Source organism: Periophthalmus magnuspinnatus, chromosome 14 (assembly GCF_009829125.3).
Source record: "Periophthalmus magnuspinnatus isolate fPerMag1 chromosome 14, fPerMag1.2.pri, whole genome shotgun sequence".
In the NCBI taxonomy this organism is placed as follows: domain Eukaryota; kingdom Metazoa; phylum Chordata; class Actinopteri; order Gobiiformes; family Gobiidae; genus Periophthalmus; species Periophthalmus magnuspinnatus.
Window position 1 is genome coordinate 10,923,869 of NC_047139.1, and position 19,560 is coordinate 10,943,428.

Genomic DNA, 19,560 nt, shown 5'->3' on the forward strand with positions numbered 1-19,560 from the left:
CTGGAGGTGGAAAGTCAACTACATGATTCCATGGAAATAGAAAGTTAAAGCATAAACCATACTTGGGACATTCTTCATGGATATAGATAAGTTTTATGATTATAACCAAACAAGCAGGGGGAGGCCCTACACCAGGCTGTGAAATAAGAGTCAGGTTTGGGGAGATGCAAGTCCACTCACAGTAAGAACGCATGTTTTTAAGTGCAACAAAAAACAACCATAATGGAAATAAACATGCTTTTATTTCAGTCTATTTCTTGGCAATGAAGTTTCATGCTATTCCTTTAAATTTTACCTCTTACTATTGTGAGGCAAATATATAGTAGAAGACTATGAAAGGGCTATTCCAATGCAGTTATGTACTTGACTAACTTTAAAAACATTACAACAACAAAAACTAAAATCAGCATAGCATAACACAGAACCGTTTACAGATTCCCAGTGAAACTGTGAAACCACAAACCTTGTGCAGTTTAGTGACCTTCTCGCGGCACACCTCCATCTCCTGCCGCAGCTGCCGGTTCTCCTCCGTCAGGACGTCCACCATGTGCTGTGCCCGTGACATCATGGCAAAAGGCTCTCCCTGCAGGCCAGACAGGGAGTGCGGGTGCGGGAACATGCCATGAGGAGGTCCCTGGCTCTGGTGAGGAGCAGGGCCCTGGTGGTGCATTCTGGGAGGGGATCATTGAAGATTAATTGACTTACCAATTATGTTGTTGTTGTTGTGTTGTGTGTTTAATTGTAAGTGAATAAATTACAGAAAGTTAACTGAAACCATAGTTTCAATAGTTAAGTAGTTGTTTAGGAAACTAATCCTCCACTTGATCTATAAAAGCCTACATTTTGAAAAGCATGTCAAAAAAGCATGTCAGTTTATTTATTCAGCAGATATTAGAAGACATCCTCTCCCTGGGTAATTTGTCTTTGTCTTTGTGTGTGTGTGTGTGTGCACATGCTGTTTTATCACATTTTAACGGACTGTGGTCTTTCAGGATTAAATGGAATAAAATAAAAAATAATTAATTGCAGCAGTTCATCTCATTGATAACATGAACGTTTACCTGGGCGTGGAGCCATAGGGGTCGTGTGGATACCCTCTCTGTTGCTGCTGCTGTTGGAGAGGGGGCAGGGGGCCGTACGACTCGGGCTGCAGGGTCCCGGGGCGCGGTGTGGGGGGGTAGCTGTGGTCCTGCTGCTGCTGCTGAGGGGGCAGAGAGTGAGGGGGAAAGCCGGGATGAGAGGAGCTGAGTAGAGAGGAGAGAGCAGAGGCCTGAGCCCGGGACAGGGAGCCCATTGAGGTGACAGAGGAGGTGGGACTGTGGTGCAGCCCGGCACGGTGGGAGTGGCCTTCTTTAACTGACCTGCAAAAGGGGAAATAATAAATCATCTGCAAGATCTAAATTTTGTTTACATAAAGAACTGAGCCAAAATCACATCATGTTAAGTTAAATTAAGATTTATTTCTTCAATACAGCATCACTTACATTATATACAAATTTTGCATTAATAATTTAAGTATATCATAAATCATCTAAATCATCTCTTTTTTTTATTGTGACAGGGGTAACTTCAACTACAGTGCCTCTACTGCATTCATTTGTGTGTGGCGGCCCACCGGAATCCTGACCGCCTCTGTAAAATGCCTCCGTGGAGTTTACACACGTTTCACATTGTCAGCAAACTGGGGATTAGCTCATGTGTTGTATTGAATGTGTTTAATAACACATGTTATGCTTTTAAGTCATCGTTTGCCGCTGGACTCCTCCGCTCCGCACACCGGAGCAGAGGAGGGGGGCTGACTGCATGCGCATCAATACATGCAGCACGCACAGAGAGGAGGACACTTACGTGAGATGGCGTTGAGACAGATAAGAGATAAACATGAAATTAGCTCTACTTTGAATATGCGCATCGTAAAGCTCCCCCTTCCCTCTCCATTAAAATATCAGCACCGCCACGCCAAGCCTCTGGGGCCAGAGGAACACTGAACTATCACAAATTTACCAATACAAAGACAAACATTTATAAATTAGGTGATTGAGGACGAGGACAAGGACACAAAACCAATATGCAAAGCAAGTAGCAACGAACCCTTCTCCAATTCTTGAGTTAGGTTCATGTAGTAGGTAGCACCTATAGATGGGGAAAATATGCACACTCCACACACATGGCTTTGCACTCAAGTCTGTACTGTACACAAATTCTCTCAATCTCAAACAGTGACAAAGGCTGGAAGTTGTTTCTAGTCCTCACAAACATACCCCAAATGTGTGCATGAATATGTAATTGTACTACTTGCAGAGGAGCATAATCTGCATAACTGCCAGAGGATAATAGTCAACCACCGAAAAATCCTGATGTTCGCCTTTATTTTTTTTCCTCCTTTTTAAAAAAAATGTACTCCATATGGGACAAAAATGATTTTACTGACTACAAGTAGTGTTGTCACAATAAATATATACATTTTGGTAAACTAAAACACTATTAAAACTACTTAATCAACCAAACAAACAGAAAATATTAGAAGATACTCAGAATCACCTGCTACATTCAGATTCACCTGACAAATTCACCTGCCCCGTTCACATTCACCTGCCGCGTTCACATTCACCTGCCACGTTCATAATCAACTACTGTGTTCAGATTCACCTGTTGCTTCATGAAAACACATCGTGGGAAAAACATCACACATTCCTGAGACCGGTCCGGACATGTCCCGACGATGATTAAAATTCTGAGGCATTTATTCTGTTTACCATCAAAGACAGGTGTGAAACAGGATGGACCAGATTAGGATTACGCAGTGTCACCAAAAAGCAAGTTCACAAGGAAACTTGAAAATCTATGGACTAGCCATAGCACAGAAACCAAAAGTGGTTGTTGAAATCACATACCATGAAGCAGGACACTTCCCTCCTATCATCGTTTACTACAGTCAAAGTCTCTTTAAATCACTGTTTGAAAGAGTTCAACGTTTTCAATCTTTTTTTTTATTCTTCAGCTCAGTGGTCAATGATAATTAGCTACTATAACATTACACAGAGAAAAAAAGGATGCAGCCATTTTGATTAATTCAACACATCTTAAAAAACAAAAAAATGATCCAGGCCTATTAGATATCAATAAATGAAAGGGTTCACCCACAGTCAAATTAATACCATTATTCTGAATTCAAGTAATTTCTAATAAACCTAGAAATGCCTATATCTCACTGATCTAAATGGGCTGGGCATGCTCAGACTGCTGGTCGCGGTGCATCAGGTCGGCGGCTGCGTGAGGATCATGGGAGCATTGCTGAATGAACTCTTTGTGCAGAAAAACAGCACAACATTTCTCACATTTTACACCGAATCGAGACCAACAACATCAGCTTTGGTTGTTTTATTTCTGCTCAATTCTCAACCGAGATGAAACAACCAAAGCTAAACTTCGCTTAGGGCTAATTCTTTAAGCATCATTAAGATCATTGGAGGATGTTGTTGGATAATGTTCCTTAGATGATGAGAAAATATTGGTTTACAATGATCATCAGGTGCTTAAGTGACCTAGAAACTTTTATTAATTACTTTAATATTGTCATGAGAATGATTTGTCCCTCACATTTACCCTTAAACCTGCACAGCAAGATGAATTCCCCCGATATTTCTGAATTCACAAATTCACAAGAGTAAATCTTGTCCTGCACCCACCCAAATAAACCAAGATAAACACGGTAACACCAAAGAAAACAAACTAAGGCTAATTTTATTAGACTATTTTGTTTTTAAAATGTACAGAAAAAAATAATAATAATCACTTTGTGCATTAATTTGTAGATGGGAAAGATGTCTGTACTGCTCTCTCAACTGGATTAAGCAAAAGCTGTATTTCTAGCTCACTCCTATTCTCGCGCCTCACCCATTCAGCACAAAGTATTTGCTTGAACATTCTGCCTTTTCCTGGTTGCATTCAGCAAGAGTCATCTTAGATTGGTATGTGTAGCAAAGGCAAGTTCTAAACAGTATTAATCTGAAGGTGGTCACTCACTACTGCAGGGGAAGGAATCAAATACAGAGAAAATAGTCCCTATGGCAACAGTAAAAACAAATACAGATAGATCCTTACCAGGTTGATGGGAAAATTGAAACATTCAGAAGAAACCCATTCATTACAAAGGAAGAACATTCAAACAAATTTAGTCTGGAAATCAAATCGTGTCATGTTTGTGAGGTACATTTTTTTCTATAATTTATTACCACTAGTAATGAGTCAATATAGCATGAATGTGTTTTAACCTCTCACCTGAAGGAGCCATACTCGGGCGGGGGCTGGTACCGCACATGGGGCATCTCTCTGGAGTGCTCTCTGGCCCTCTGCTCAGGGTAGAAGTGTCCTCCAGGCTCCTGCTGCTTAGTGGGTGACCCCATGCCTTTGAAGGGGTAGTCGGGCGGTGGTCCTCTGTGTGGCGGTTTATAGTACTCCCCTGGGCCAGGAGGGGGCAGTTGTGGGGATAGAGGTGCACTGGTGACGGGGGCATGTGCTTTTACACCGCTCGTTGCCAATGACAACTGCATGAGTCGCTCACTTAGAGAGCGCACGTGTCCCTGCTTTAGGTCCTTCAGCCCGTCATCTTGGTGGACTTTCCCGGCGGCACTAACTCTCTGCACCGTTGGTCGCCCCTCGGTTCGCACTTTAGCGTTCGTTACCGCAGTTACATAAAAGGCAGCGCCAACTGATGCCGGCAGAGGAGCATTCTGGGAGTTGTTGTTCTGGTTTTGTTGCTGTGGAGGAGGGGGGCCATGTCCACGAAAGTACTGTGATTGTACTTTAGCCTCTTCGTAGGTGGGCAGGTCCTCTGGGTTCAGGGCAGGGTTTGGGTTGCCCCCACCGCTCAGGTTATTGCCCCCTCCCCCGCTGCTGCCCCCACCCCCCGTGACCCGCGTCCCTCCCAGTTTCTCCAAGGTGGAGTCTGCCTGCAGCTCCTGGCCCTGGGGCTCCTGTCGGGCAATGTGGGGGCTCATGGAGTGGTCGTCAGGGGCAACTGGGCCTGCACCTGAGAAAGAAGAAGGTGAAGATAAAGTTCCTATATTTCATTGAAATGTATAGAAAATGGGGGCAGGAACGATAGATTTTGTGTGAGGTAGAGTCAGATCATTATCAGGTTCTACATTCTATTTATTTATTTATTCTTAAAAATACAATGCCATCAATATCCAATACATAACGCTGCATTCCACCAGTTGATGTGCTGAGGTGGTGTCAAGAAGTGAGAAGTGAAAAGAACTTTCACTAAAAAAACAGACCTATAATAAACCTATAATTGTTTTTCTTTTTCAATATATTAAGTTATAGAACATGAAATACAAAGGCTTATATCATTTTCATACATCAGCATCAAGAAAAGTACCAAATATAGTAAAAATCAAATAGAAGAGAAATTAAGCGGAAGAGTTATATTTTCAGAATAATCATTAAAAAAATACTACATTCAGAAAGAACATTAAAACATAGCTGTGAATTTCACATCATTCACACTGGTTTCCGTAATCCTCTGTAAAATGTCCTTTGCCCCTGAGCTTCACAACACTCGTTTGAAATGTCCCGTGACTGTGATATCATAGATAGAAGCACTGTGCAGTTTTTAAGCCCATAAATCATCGCCACTCGTTTTAAGTATTTCCGCGGTCAAATCAGATTCATTACTACTGCATGCTTATATTAACACGTCCAGACATGTTCCCCATTATGCAGTTTAATTGTTTTCTCTGCGGTAATTTCCTCTGCTGCCAGTAGATAGTAAGATGCATCAGATTAGAGTATATTGAGCACTGAGGCTCATCTAATGCCACAGCAGTGAAAGGCCAATAAAAGGCCAATAAAAATACAAATAATGTATAATTTAAAAAACAAATTATATTAATAACTACATGTTGTAGTTATTTTTAAAAATAACGACAAATATGAACATTGGAAAATGTATCCATTATCCATCACAAAGCAAGACAGATATAGTATAACAGTATCGGCCTAAAAAAAACAAAAAAAAAAACAAAAAACTTTCATCTGTCTCACCTTGTTGTTGCTGCTGCTGTTGTTGTTGCTGCTGCTGCTGCTGCTGCTGCTGCTGCTGAAGGACGTAGTTGCGGTTCATCTGTTCCTGCAGGAGGCGCTGTAGCACAGTGCTGCCCCCAGAGCCCACACTGGCGCTGCTGCTCTGGGCTTCTTCTGCTGCCCTCATCTCAGCTTCACGCTGACTCCTCTCGTGGAAAGACAAGCTCCGCCCGCGATCTACCGCCCCTAAACCAAACCAAACATCAACACTTTGAGAGGAGGGGTCAGGGGTTAAGAGACAATGCCCTCCAGGATTATTGGCATCACCATTCTAAAGACAGAATATGGACTTGAGGTCAGATCTAATTATTTATTAAAGTTTGTGTAGATTTCACCAATTTATTTTTCAAAACTCAAGATGGAGTAACAAATTTGAACTTAAATTAAGTCAGAAGATCCCCCTTGAGCAGAAAAATGTACTTGCAATTTGAAAAAAATGGTTTTGCCATGTAGGGCTGCTCAAATATGGGGAAGAAAATTTGAGTCATAAAAACTAAAATCATTAACAGTCTAAAGTCTATAGCCTCAAGATTAGACAAGTGGCTTTGTTCCTGGTTTTGAGGGGTAGAACATATCCCGAGCTCTTTCAAAACATATTTTTTAATCATTATTATTTCATGATGGTTATTATCAGTTCATGTTTCATTGTGTCCTATTTATAATTATTAAATTATCAAATTCAATTCATTATTAATATTTCTGGTAAATATAAACACAGTTTACATAACATGTCAAATCTGCCTTTTTCCTCAACCGAGATGGCCAATATTAGTGGAGGGCAGTCATTAACCTGTCAAGAAAAAAAAGCCACAATGCATGATGGGAAACCAAAAAAAAACAGCAGAAGGAGAGAAAAAAAAAAAAGAAAAAAAAAAACATTCACCAAAACAGAGTCACACCATTTTGACCAGACCATGAAAACAGCATGCTGGGCTAAGTTTCCACCATTGCACAAAACCATAAAAACCAATCAGTTGGAGCTTGTCCCAAGAAATTTGCATTAATATTCAGAAAAATGCAGTTGGCACTCAAGGTCGTCAAAGATAAACCAAGTGTAGATCCCCTCCTGCTTGTCTTCCATGGAGATGTTACTGCATTGCTTGTAATGGTCCATAGCATGTCTTTGAGCATTTCTTACTTGCATTTATCACAGATGTTACTGTAGCAAAAATAAAAAAATTTAAATATAATACCTTTGAGGGTAAGCAATAACATATCCATGGAGACAAGCAGATGGTTAGATAGTCATTAAAATTAAAAAACATATTTACACAGCCAATAGACATGCTTAATGGAACGCTAAAGCTAGTTTTTAACACTGTAAAATACACATTTATTTGAATATCTTTGACCACATTGAGAGATGAGCAGAGGTCACCATCTTAGAGCAGTTTTGACAGAAAAACACTTTTTTTTTTTTACATCTAGCACTTTCTGTGATTCTTCTCATTCTCAGTGAAGACGAGGCTTTTTTCCGAAACATCTGTAGAAGCAAAAGTCAAAGTGAGTTTCTCTTTTGGGCTCAAATGGTGATTTGAACAAGCTCCACAATTCATATACTGCGTTCATTTAAAGAACTGATTAACACAGGCTTATTGTAATATGTTTATTAAGTTAAAGCCATGCTTTATGGTCAGAACTAAATTGTAAAATAAAGATTTCATTGTCAGGGGGGAATAATATACAGCTTTGTAGCTGACAGGGCTGAAGTTGAAAATGATATTTACACTAAATTTGACATTTATAGCAATAGTGTCTGATAGAGTATGTGTTTAGTCCATCATAACTATTACTACATTAAAAGCCCTGCATTCAAATTTGTCCTGCTCCAGTACAGAAATATTATATAAGCAGCTCTTGAGAAAGAGCTGCATCTAATTATTAAGCATTTTATTGTCCAATAATCAAGAAGTGCGCACACTAGATGTTGTTCTCTTTACTTTCACTGCCAAACTCCGCTCTGTTAGGAAAAGCACTTATAAACTCAAAGTGATGGTCGGAATGCATACGTGAGGAATAACCACTGCAAACAGTTCAAAATAAACTAGGTCTGTTTCCCCCATTTTCTAAGACAAAAATAAGACAAAAATAAGGTACACCGCTTTTAATTTATTATTTCTACGGCTGTGGTCCTTTAGTTGTTGTCGATTAATCAGTAGATGGTGTCTTGGTCAACCCAAATTTGTATTTGTCGACTAATTATTTTATTTAGATTATAAGAAATTATATGCACAACAGAAGAAAGGGGCAGGTAGAGTGTGGATTATTAAGATTTGGGAGAGCATTATTGTGTTTATTTGGCCATTTTTCCAAATAAATACTAAACGTTTTCCTAGTACATTTCTAAATCTGTTGTTTTTGCATGAACTCCCATGCAGTTAGGGTTAGGGCTAGTATTGTGAGAGAAGTTACACGGTCAGTAGTTTGATAGCTTTTGCCACGCCGAACATGCCTTTAGTCGAACAAGAGCTTACTTAATCGATGACAGGCCTAATTATGTCAATGATCAATTTGTTACAATTAATCAATAAACTTGACTCAGCCCTGGTGCGATCCTTTTCCTATAACATGCATTTACGTAGGACATACTTCCACTGCCATCCTGAGCTGCTCCACTCCTCAGCGCTCCTCACAGGTTTGACCCAGGGGCGGGAGGAGGAGCTGCGGTCACAATAATACACAGACACAGATAAACAGCGCATTTCAGATCCAGAGCTCAGGACTCATGGAAATGTCATGTACACACACTCTGACATCCAGAGCACACAACTGATAAACCGCACAGCACACAGGAGGAAGCAAGAAGCAAGCAAGAGGTGGAACATTCCAGGCAAAACAATAACATTTCTTCCCACCAGAAAAGCTATATTCTAGTGCTGTCACGGTACTAAAATTCCAGACTCAATATTCAGTACTGAATCCGATACCACAATGATGATAAAAAACACTTTCTTAGACAATAGAATGTGATTTCAACATTCAATAATACCCATAGTGCTCCATGGGCATATACTAGTCTATGTGCCTTATACTTTTTCTGATACGGCTCAAGGTCATTCTAAAGGTATTCAGGAAAGGTTTATTTCTGTCCTGTGAATGTGACTTTTTTGTATCAACACCAGCTCAAATGAGTGTCTAATTTCAATACTAGTTTTCGTATTGATTAGTATCTGATTTTCGATACTTTTCGCAACCCTACAACCTATATTACCACTTATATATAAAAAATATTTGGCAGTTTATTTTATTGTAAGGATACTATGTGCCAATTGAAAATTTTATGATGATCAAATCAAAATCTCAATTCGAAAAGACATAATTAGCAAATCGCAAAGGCTGCAATTTTTGAAGTATAATAATTTCCTTTCCAGACAAAAAATATTCTTATTCTGCATAAAAACTCCTAACCCTGTAGTTTAGAGCTGTACAAACATGTTCTGAAATGCGATTCAGTTAGTCAGTTCATATTTCAGTCTTTTAGTACATTTTTCTGAATGAATTTTAAATGTGGACTTTGAACAGAATTCTATTAAAACATAAATCAGAAGTCTAATCATAATCGCAATGCTTGCCAGAGAAATCCAAATCGTGCAGCCCTAGTGACAACCAACAAATTGTAAATTCTTAATAAATGTCTAGGACGGGGTTCAAATTGTAAAATCTAACACAAAAATGAAAAATTATCACTTTAGTCGTGTTTGGTATTACTTTAGGTACATGAAACTACGCACAAATCATAGAATAACACATAGAAGCCAAATAGAAATTTGTCAAGACTTACCCAAGAGGAAATCCAGATCTAAACCAGATCCAAACATTTCTTTGATTTAAACTGTTTACTGTCCTTTTGGTGTGGACGTAAACCAGGACTATACCCGGACTAGACCTGGACTAAACCAGAATTTGTCTGAATCCAGGACTCTGACGTCTCCCACATATTTGAGTGGAAACAGGTTTAATGACACACCTCTCTCCTGTTCCCATTAAACTGGCACTCCCAAATCCAGGTTGAACCAGGAATACATGAAAATAAAACCGAACTAAACCAGGACTAATAAGGACAAAACCAAGACTGAACAAGGAGGAAACTAGGAATATGACAGGCACTACACACTTACAGCACTAAACCAGGGCTAAATCAGGACTAAACTAGGGCTAAAATAGGGGACAAGACCAAGGACTAATTGGATTAAAACCGATCAAGGATTATACAGACAGAATTCAGATTAAATTAGTTTTCTTAACCAAAAGAACTGAGAACAACACTAAACCAATGAAAACAAGACAAAAATATTTAAACAAATAAATAAAAATCAATGTAATAATTCCAATGCATTTTAAAAAGTCAATCCTAAATCCATTCTGCTGCAGCAAAAGTTGAACAAATACAAACTTTCCAGGACTAAAACCAGGTCTACACCAGGATTTAGCCAGGTCTAAGCGGGGACCAGCCCATACAGCGTGGGGCAGGTGTGGCTGGAGGCAGGTGCAGTTTAACGGTCGCTCATTCCTCTGTGGGACTTCCCCTTCACTTTCACAACGGTGGGTCTGTCTACGGCTTAGAACTACAACAAAACAATCAGGGTTTTCAGCAAATATTGTTAAAGGTTTATCACATGAATACACGGGGCACAAAAGACATTCAAGTTATGGTTTAGCTTTGGTTAGTACAGGTTTAGTCCCTAGTTTAAACTTAGTCCTGATTCAGTTTCAGTTTTAAGTTTAGCCCTTAATCAGTCATGAATCAGTCAGTCCTGGTCTTGTCCCCGGTTTTGTGTCCCTGGTTTAGCCCTTCTTCAGTGCCTGGTTTTGTCCCTGGTTTTGTCCCTGGTTTTGTCCCTAGTTTTGTCCCTAGTTTTGTCCCTAGTTTTGTCACTGGTTTTGTCACTGGTTTTGTCACTGGTTTTGCCCTTCTTCAGTCCCTGGTTTTGTCCCTGGTTCAGTCCCTGATTCAGCCCCTGGTTTAGTCAAAATTTTTATTCTGAGCTATAACAGCTCTGGCCGAGACCCATTTCAGCCCACACATTTAGTGTTAACTTATCAGGGTACACTTCATTGATTCTGACTTAAGCAAATCTAAACCTTTACTCTTTCCAAATTATTGATTTTCTGAGATTGTACAGCATAAAGTAGCACTAATTAACTACAAAAACTGGGGTTATTGGGCTACATCTGGTTTAATTTTTATTTAATTTTGTTCCAGGAAGTGGACTTGAGTCAGACTGAATCATTCTGGGCAGAACAGTTAGCACATGCAAATAAATGCCTCTTAGCCCCCCCTCAGAAGTGGATAAAAACATGTTAGGAATGCACTAGTCATGTGTTGTGCATATGTAGAAAAGTTTTGTCCATAATGCTAAGATCTATAGCTAGTTAAAAGGTAGAGGTGGGAATATATATACAAAACTTGAATACTGTAAACTAATCTACCAGGTAATACAACCATTTTACTCTTCATCTAGGTTGTTACATCAAACTGTGCAAATACTGTGAACAAAATATATTTATCCATTTAAAAATTTTGCCAAACCAGAAAGATGTCATATTATTTGATTTACAAAGAGCTCCCTCCAGTGGTACAAATCTTAACGTCTATTGGGATATTTTTTGACAGTTCAAAAAGTAGAGCCTGAAAAGCATCCAGATAAATATGAATTTTGGAAATAATTCTGTTTAGTTTTTGTTTTGAACTCTGAGCTGGACAGTGAGATATGACAAAAGTTAATGTACAGTCATCAGTCAATACATTTATTGAGTTGAAAATGCTATTCAACAGTGTCCTCACTTATTTAGACTGCTTCAGTCCCCGCTTCAGTCCCCGCTTCAGTCCCCGCTTCAGTCCCCGCTTCAGTCCCCGCTTCAGTCCCCGCTTCAGTCCCCGCTTCAGTCCCCGCTTCAGTCCCCGCTTCAGTCCCCGCTTCAGTCCCCGCTTCAGTCCCCGCTCCAGTCCACGCTCCAGTCCACGCTCCAGTCCACGCTTCAGTCAATGCTTCAGTCCACGGTTTAGTCCCCAGTTTGGCGCTACTTCAGTCTTGCTTTGGCCGTACTTCAGTCCTGGTTTGGCCATACTTCAGTACTGGTTTGGCTATACTTCAGTCCTGGTTTATTCCCTGGTTCAGTGATTTTGTCCCTAGTTTATTTCCTGGTTTGTTTTTACAGTACAACAGTTGAGACTTCTCCTGGAGGCAGAAACAGTGTTTTTGACAAAAGCCTATTGTTTTTCAAAAGTCACAAAGAAACTCAATCCACCAACTCTGCTGCACTGATGTTAGCATGCTACATACTTTATTAACCAGGTTAAATATAAGAATTTTTAAAACTTTTTTTAATAAACAAAATGTGTTTTTGATTAGTGAGAAATTTAGAAATTTAGTGACACAATGACTAAACAGTGAAATCCAAAATGTTCATTAGACTAATACAGTGGCTCCCAAATTTTTTTCACCAAGTACAGTACCACCAAAGAAAAGATTTTGGTTCCCAGGAACTACCGCATGTAAATCAAGTATAACAGGCCTAATCTAGGCCTAAACCAAGTCTAAAAGTGTACTACATAATTTTCACTGAACAAAAATATATCCAAAGGAGAACAAAAAATTGATATAAAAAAAAACAACAACTCTAAATTAGGCAAACCCACAAACTGAAGAGCTGTCAAAATACCACCTAAAGAAGCTTGCATACCACCACATACCACAGTTTAAGAAGCACTTGTCTAGTACTGTTAATACTGTTAATTCTGAACGTGTAATACTTATTATCATTCAATTTAGTCTCAATCACAATGTCACAATGCTTTGGGATCAGATGCTGTTTTCAACTCATGATTATCTCAATACTAAATCATAAATCATCCAAAAATGTACTCTGTTAGTTAGAACCTCTTACTTGAACATAATTATTTAAACTCCACCCACCCCTGACAACCACATCAAATATTGTAAGTTTAGTCTTGGTTCCAGTCTTGGTTTAATCTGTATTTAGTTCAGTGAGATTGTTGGCTGATAAATGTAATGTACAAATAGAGTCCAAATATTGACAGTTATACTTCTTTGTACATCACATGTTTTGTCAGTCTTCATCAGACATTCTTTCGAGTGAGCAGAGTTTTAGGTCTGTTCTTGTAAATGAAAAGCATGTGCCAATTTAGCCTTCCAACTTTTACACATTTTCAACTAGCTCCACGTGACCCACATTGTTATACAGTCAAATTGGAGATAAAATGTACATTATTTATAGAAAACATAAGGTAATAAACTCAATCAGCATCTTATTTGCACATGGTAGAACAATTACAAGAGTTAGCTGTGCAGCCATTAATAAAAAATTATCTCAAAATTAAGTTAAGAAAGCAAATTTGAAGTGTTAAAAAGAAGAGGAAAGTTTTCAAGGGTCAAAATTCAAACTATGGCAGCCTCACAGAGTTAACATTAAAGCTACAGGAGCATTTTTGTACCTAAAACACCAAGTGTCCATCCAGCAACTGTCTATTAATTGGGAAGCCATGGTTCTATGGTCTCATGAGGGGCTGCCACCCGCTTGTCACCATGGAGATGTCATTGCTTTGCCTGGAATGTTCCACAGAATGTTTTTATTCCTTTAAAAACATGTAGTCTTCCTGTAATTCATCCTGTAACATGGCCTGGTGCTGTCATCTGCTTGGCTCCGTGGAGATAAAAAGTAAATCCTGTACATACTGTACCTTTAAGTCCTGGTTTAGATGAAATTTGGTTTCAATTTAGTCCTGATTGACACAGTAGGTTTCAGTAGGTAGAACTAGGTTTGTCAAAAGTATTGAAAATTAGACGCTAATTGATACTAAAACTAGTATCAAAAGTGTATACTTATATGAGCAGATATTAATACTAAACAAATTCACATTCTGGGCAGAAATGAACCTTTCCTAATCTTCAGCTGTATAAGACCAGATACACTAGTATACACCCATGGACCACTATGGAACCTCACTGGACGACTGAGGAATCCTAGAAAATGTGTTTTTATTATCACAGTGGTATCGGAATTGGTATTGAGTATCAAGTCTATTCCTTAGTATAAAAAAATTTAGTTTGAAACTTTAGCATCATGACAACACTAGGTAGAAGTAACATAACATTTCAATAAAGTCATTAAAACTATGGTAGCCTGAAGGGGCAAAAGCTGCACTGTAGTCCACTGTCCACTATCTGTGTATGTCATTAAGCTTCACCGAGGTTGCTAAATGTTCTAGCATGACTGTGGACCCTGGGGACCTCTTGGGAGAGCCTAGTCAGAAGCCCCTCCCCACAGCCTGGAAATCCATCCAAAACACAGGCAAGTCCTTCAGATAACAAGACCAGAGCAAAACGAGGCCAAGGTATTCAAAGAAAACATGATTTTTAGGTTAAGTATTGTAATGGAATGGTTTGGTAGTGTTTTGTTTGATACAAGTGATAGATATTGAGAAAAACATATGATATAGCAATTGTTGTTTTGGAGAAATGCAAAATTAGAATGGAACCAAGTTATATAATATAAACAATACAAACATTTTAAACTCTACTACTAAGGAATAGACTCGATACCACAATGATAATAAAAAAACATGGTTTCTTTAGACATGTTACCATGGGGTCTGTATAATCCCTCAGTCGTATAAGGTTGCATAGTGGTCCATGGGCATATACTAGTCTATGTGTCTTATACTTGTTCTGATACAGCTCAAAGATCATTCTAAAGCTATTCAGGTCCTGTGAATGGGACTTATTTCAGTATCAATAGTATCTGGTACAGATGATCTTTTCTTTTTACTACTGGTTCCTGAAAAATTATATTATGATTATAATAATAATGATAATTTAAAAGCATAAATAAATATTAATGTCAAAGAAAAATTTAAACATAATGAAGCACATTTAGTGTTTAGTTTAATTCTACATTTGAGATTTAATATGCATGATTTTTCCTCACTTTTTATATCTTTTATTTTATTTTTTTTAGGGTTGTTAAAATTATTGAAAATCAGATACTAACCGATACTAAAACTAGTATTGAAACTAGATATTCATTTAAGCAAGTACGGATACTGATAAAAAACAAAAATATAAATAAATACAATTTATATAATATAATATAATATAATTTTTTTTTTTTTTTTAATTGTGTAAAAAATTACCATATTGTCTAGAAAAGAGCTTTTAAAATGATCAAAATGAACACTGAATCTATTCTTTAGTATTGAAATCGAGTTTGAAATGCTAGTATTCTGATAACACTTTTAGTTTATCATTTTAGTTTGTCTGCAGTAAATAGTTTAGTCCAAGTTCACACTCAAGATTACCCTGGCTTTTGCAGTGCTGATTTAGCCTACTGCACATACAGATTGCAGCCTGGTAGTTTTCATTATTTTACTGTGGCCTAAAACAAAAACTTCTACAATATTCATAATTTAATCCATGTTCAGTTCTGGATGAGTCACAGGTCTGAGCTAAACCAAGTTAAGATCTGATTTAGTTCTGGTATACCCTCAAAAAAAAAAGCCTCTTTCTGGTGCAAATTATAAATCCTTGTGGAAAAATGGTCACTGCCTGGTTGAGTTTCTGTTTATTCCAGTTTCATTCCTGGGGTTAATCCTTGACATACTTTGGTTTAGTCCAAATTTTAAACTGTCCACGTTTGTTTACAGTAAAGTCATAAACAATGTCACGATGACTAATCCTTTCTTCCTGCTCAATATTTCACCTCTATCACTCAATCGTGCAAGAAATAAAAGTTGCATCAGGCTAGTTATACTTTTTAAGGTTAAAAATGGACAAAAGCGTCAGAAAATACCCTGAAAAAGTTGCCATCTTTAATGTAGCCGCTACAGCTGTGCAGAGAGAATGAACATTAACGTCCATAAGTTTAGCTAACCGGCGGTTGAAGCCACAAAACTACAGAAAATGTTTTAAAAAGTTATAGTTACCTCTTTTTCCTTTACAAAACCAAAGTCCTTCCGTTTTAGCAACTGTACATCCACATTATCTACTGTTTAGCGGTATTTTCCCCGAAGAAAACTACAAAAAACTTCTCGGACTTCAAACGACACCGCTGCTTGGCCCAAATCGTTAACCGCCAACGGGAGCTTGTCGTCGGCCACAAGAAGCGCGGAGACGTGGGGGCCCGGTTGCCGACAGCGGAGGCTTCATGGTCGGGGTTGCTGCTGCTGCTGACGGAGGAGCTGGAGCGGTATCGGCAAAGCGGACATAGGGCCGAGGTGAGAGGCAGGAAGCCCGGGCTGACGCTGGAATGCACGGCCCTCCCCCCGGACACCCCCCCGGAATGATGGAGCCGAGGAAAAAGTTAAGGGAACGGGAAATCCCTCCTCTTTTTCGGTCCTCCTTCACCATGGAGCAGCTTTTTAAATCTGTTTTAGCCAAATAGCAGCACCACATCACAAGAAGAGTACAAAAACAACTAAACTTTTACTATTGGCTATTACTATACTACTACTAGGTCTTTATGTAGGCTACAAGGCTTCTACTACTACTGCCAATTAAAATACTTGTAGGCTACTGAATATCTAGTCCATTACTGCAAGAGTAGTTTACTATTTCTGCCACAGTATCACCAGAGCTTCAAGTATGTATAGTGTCTTATTGGATTGCAAAAACTGAAGTTAAATGTGTCAACTGAACAAATCGTTGCAGGAGTGAAGACGTTTCGCTGCTCATTCAAGCTTCTTCACTTCTGGTCAGATTCCTGGTGGAAACTGTCTTATATCTATCTGAAGGGAGGAGCTAACTACACAGAAACTGTAAATAGCTATTGTCTCAAGTGTCAGTCTTAATGGACCTTTAATGGGCCTACTATTGTTCTCTTATGTTTCTTTTGTTTGCTTTGGGTCTTTTCAGATTCTTGAGTGTGATGATGTCAGAGCCACTTCCCCCTGTTGATAACATTGTACTTTACCATGAAATATCTCAATGGATAATTCACTAATATTTAATCTGATGATTTCTATTAGTGACTAGATCCATTAACTTCTTGTATTACAACTAAAATTGCATTTTAACAATATTCATTTTGCCTTTCGCCCATCTGTGTAAAATTTTATTGGTCTATAATGTTGTGATATTGTCTGAAACCCAGCAATTATGTATGAAATAGCTTTACTGAATAGCTTTAGAATGATTTTGAGCTGTATTAGAACAAGTATAAAACCACATATACAGCCATGGGCCACTATGGAACCTACCTGGAGGATAAGGGATTACACAGATATAAGGCCACATGGTAATATAAAAGTACTATGATTTAATGTTGAAAATGACCGTAGTTTTTGTTTTTGCTTGTTTGTTTGTTTTGCAGTGTGTTATCGGAATTGGTATCGAGTATTGCGTCTATTCCTTAGTATCAAAATCAAGCTTGAAAATTTAGTATTGTGAACACTAATTTCCACCACCTGGAAGTTTATTTGGCAATGAGTCAGCGCCACATAAAAAAACAAATAGTAACAACTAGGCTATGTGTGCAGCTAAAAGTAGGTCCTATTTGTTGCAGTTGCTTGTGTGCAGTTAAAGGTTCCCAAATTGTTTAGTCATGTGATGATAACCAGACATTTTTTTCAGTTTGAAAGCTTTGTTATTTGATATTAGTGGCACTGCTCCTGCTTACTGGTCCTCCAGACAAACTGTATAGAATTGAACTATCTTTTGCTGTTTCCTGGTCCTTTCCTTTCAAATCAGGAAATACCATCAGCGGCATCAGTATCTACTCAGGAAGCATGTGGTCTGTAAGAATTCAATTGTTTTCTCATCAATGTCTGTTACGCCTATCAGGAGTAAAAGTACATAAACTGCAACAGAAGTAATACCTAACTCATCTCTAAAAAGCCACAAAGTTTATTTTATATATATTTTTTTTCTTTGACAACTTTAATGACTTTAAAAAAAAAATGTACATTCAAGGTTGGACAGGTGCAGTAGATGTCTAGATCCTTCCTAAACATTTACCTTGTAACCTATTTTAAGCACGAGCCAATGCTTGTCTAATTTACACAATAGATAATATTTGAGAAATAAATATATCTGTGAGGGAAAAAAATGTTCCTTGTGTGTATAATTGTCCCTTTATTTGGATGGAATTTTGTATGATGACAAAAAGAGATTCTTTTGAACTCAGTGTTACATTATTTATTTATTTAGTTATTACTTTTCTTCACAAACTATGTGTGTAAAAATATGTTTTAACACAGGTATTATCACTCTATAAGTAGTCATTAAAAAAATACGAAAATCTGTCGCATGTGTTTTAAATCAGTAGCAAAATGAATTGTATTGAAAATGTAAAGGCTACATTTTTTTTTTTTTAAATGTCAAGTTAAATGGCACGGTAGGACCTTCTATTCTATAGAAGTTGGAGGAAGTGTCTCTGGAGGGGAGACATTGGTATATGGGTAATTCTGCTTGGACCTAATCAACGATCAGATGTTATTTTACAAATGCATTTATTGTTCTTTTCACTATTTTGTTTCATTAAAAATGTTTTGTATATTTAAAATTTTATTGCATGTACAAATTCAATCTTTGCTCAGTTTGAAAAGGCCTCATTTGAAATCTGCGAGTATTTTGAACTGACTTCAGCACAAGCTATTGACTCCAATAAGAACCAGCACAAAGACAGAAGTAGAAAAGAAGAGAAACAAAGGAGCTTTTGTGGCTCTGAGCTCTGCTGCCTTCATCGTTTAGAAAGTGCGGGAAACAGGAACGCTGAGTGAGAGAGATTAGGTTTAAATACATGGTTTTAATGGATTTAGTCCATCTGCAGCATGTTTTATCATGTCAGTTTTCTAATGTAGACCCATTATTGTTTGGGTAACGTTATCAAGATGCAGCTTTTACATTTACAATGTTATAATATGTAAAGTTCAGATCAGCATCGTGTGCATTTAGCATTTATGGTGATATAAGAAGTCTAAATTAAAACTGAGTGAGTTGTACATAATAAGACCCCACAATCTCATGGATATTTTGTTCTTTACAAAACCTTTACTTCTGCACAGTCTCACCTGGCCAGGCTGGGAGTCAAACCGAAGAATGTGTAGTTGTGAGACGAGAGTTCAGGCACTGTGCTGCCAATGGTTGGTTTACAAAAAACCCTTATGTTAAAAAAAGAAAAATAAAAGTCAGAATGTTGTTTTTTTTGTTGTTGTTTTTGTTTTTTTAAATCACTCTTTCAAACCTTTTCTCTTTTATTTTGTGATAGTTCCTTCATTTGGTAAAGAACAATTAATTTTGTGCACCGGGCCTTTAAACAAATATATGTGGTGTCAATTAATCCATATAGTAAATCAATTTGACAAAGAAAAAAAAAAAATTGGCCTCCCCGTCGGGGAATCGAACCCCGGTCTCCCGCGTGACAGGCGGGGATACTTACCACTATACTAACGAGGAAAAGCACAATGCACATACCTGCAGTACCTCTATTGACCATTACTCTCAGTCCAACAGG

The 19,560-nt window shown here is 38.1% G+C and overlaps 1 protein-coding gene and 1 non-coding gene across 5 annotated transcripts in view; both read right to left on the reverse strand.

The window, feature by feature from the left end:
• amot (angiomotin) overlaps nucleotides 1-16,307 on the reverse strand; it is a 27,335-nt gene extending 11,028 nt beyond the window's left edge. The window contains exons 1-7 of one of the 4 annotated variants that reach the window (XM_055226915.1): nucleotides 9,872-9,999; nucleotides 8,680-8,751; nucleotides 7,513-7,573; nucleotides 6,052-6,276; nucleotides 4,282-5,032; nucleotides 1,062-1,361; nucleotides 464-671 (exon numbers count right to left, since the gene is read on the reverse strand). In XM_055226915.1, the coding sequence (XP_055082890.1) occupies nucleotides 464-671; nucleotides 1,062-1,361; nucleotides 4,282-5,032; nucleotides 6,052-6,276; nucleotides 7,513-7,573; nucleotides 8,680-8,691 (1,557 nt within the window). In that variant the 5' untranslated portion in view covers nucleotides 8,692-8,751; nucleotides 9,872-9,999. Of the gene's footprint in view, nucleotides 1-463; nucleotides 672-1,061; nucleotides 1,362-4,281; nucleotides 5,033-6,051; nucleotides 6,277-7,512; nucleotides 7,574-8,679; nucleotides 8,752-9,871; nucleotides 10,000-16,033 lie in introns of those variants that run through there. The other 3 variants (XM_055226916.1, XM_055226917.1, XM_055226918.1) reach the window with 3 other exon arrangements.
• Nucleotides 16,308-19,430: 3,123 nt separating this feature from the next.
• On the reverse strand, nucleotides 19,431-19,502 carry trnad-guc (transfer RNA aspartic acid (anticodon GUC)). Its single transcript has one exon. It is a non-coding gene; the product is annotated as a tRNA-Asp (tRNA).
• Between the last annotated feature and the right edge of the window lie 58 nt (nucleotides 19,503-19,560).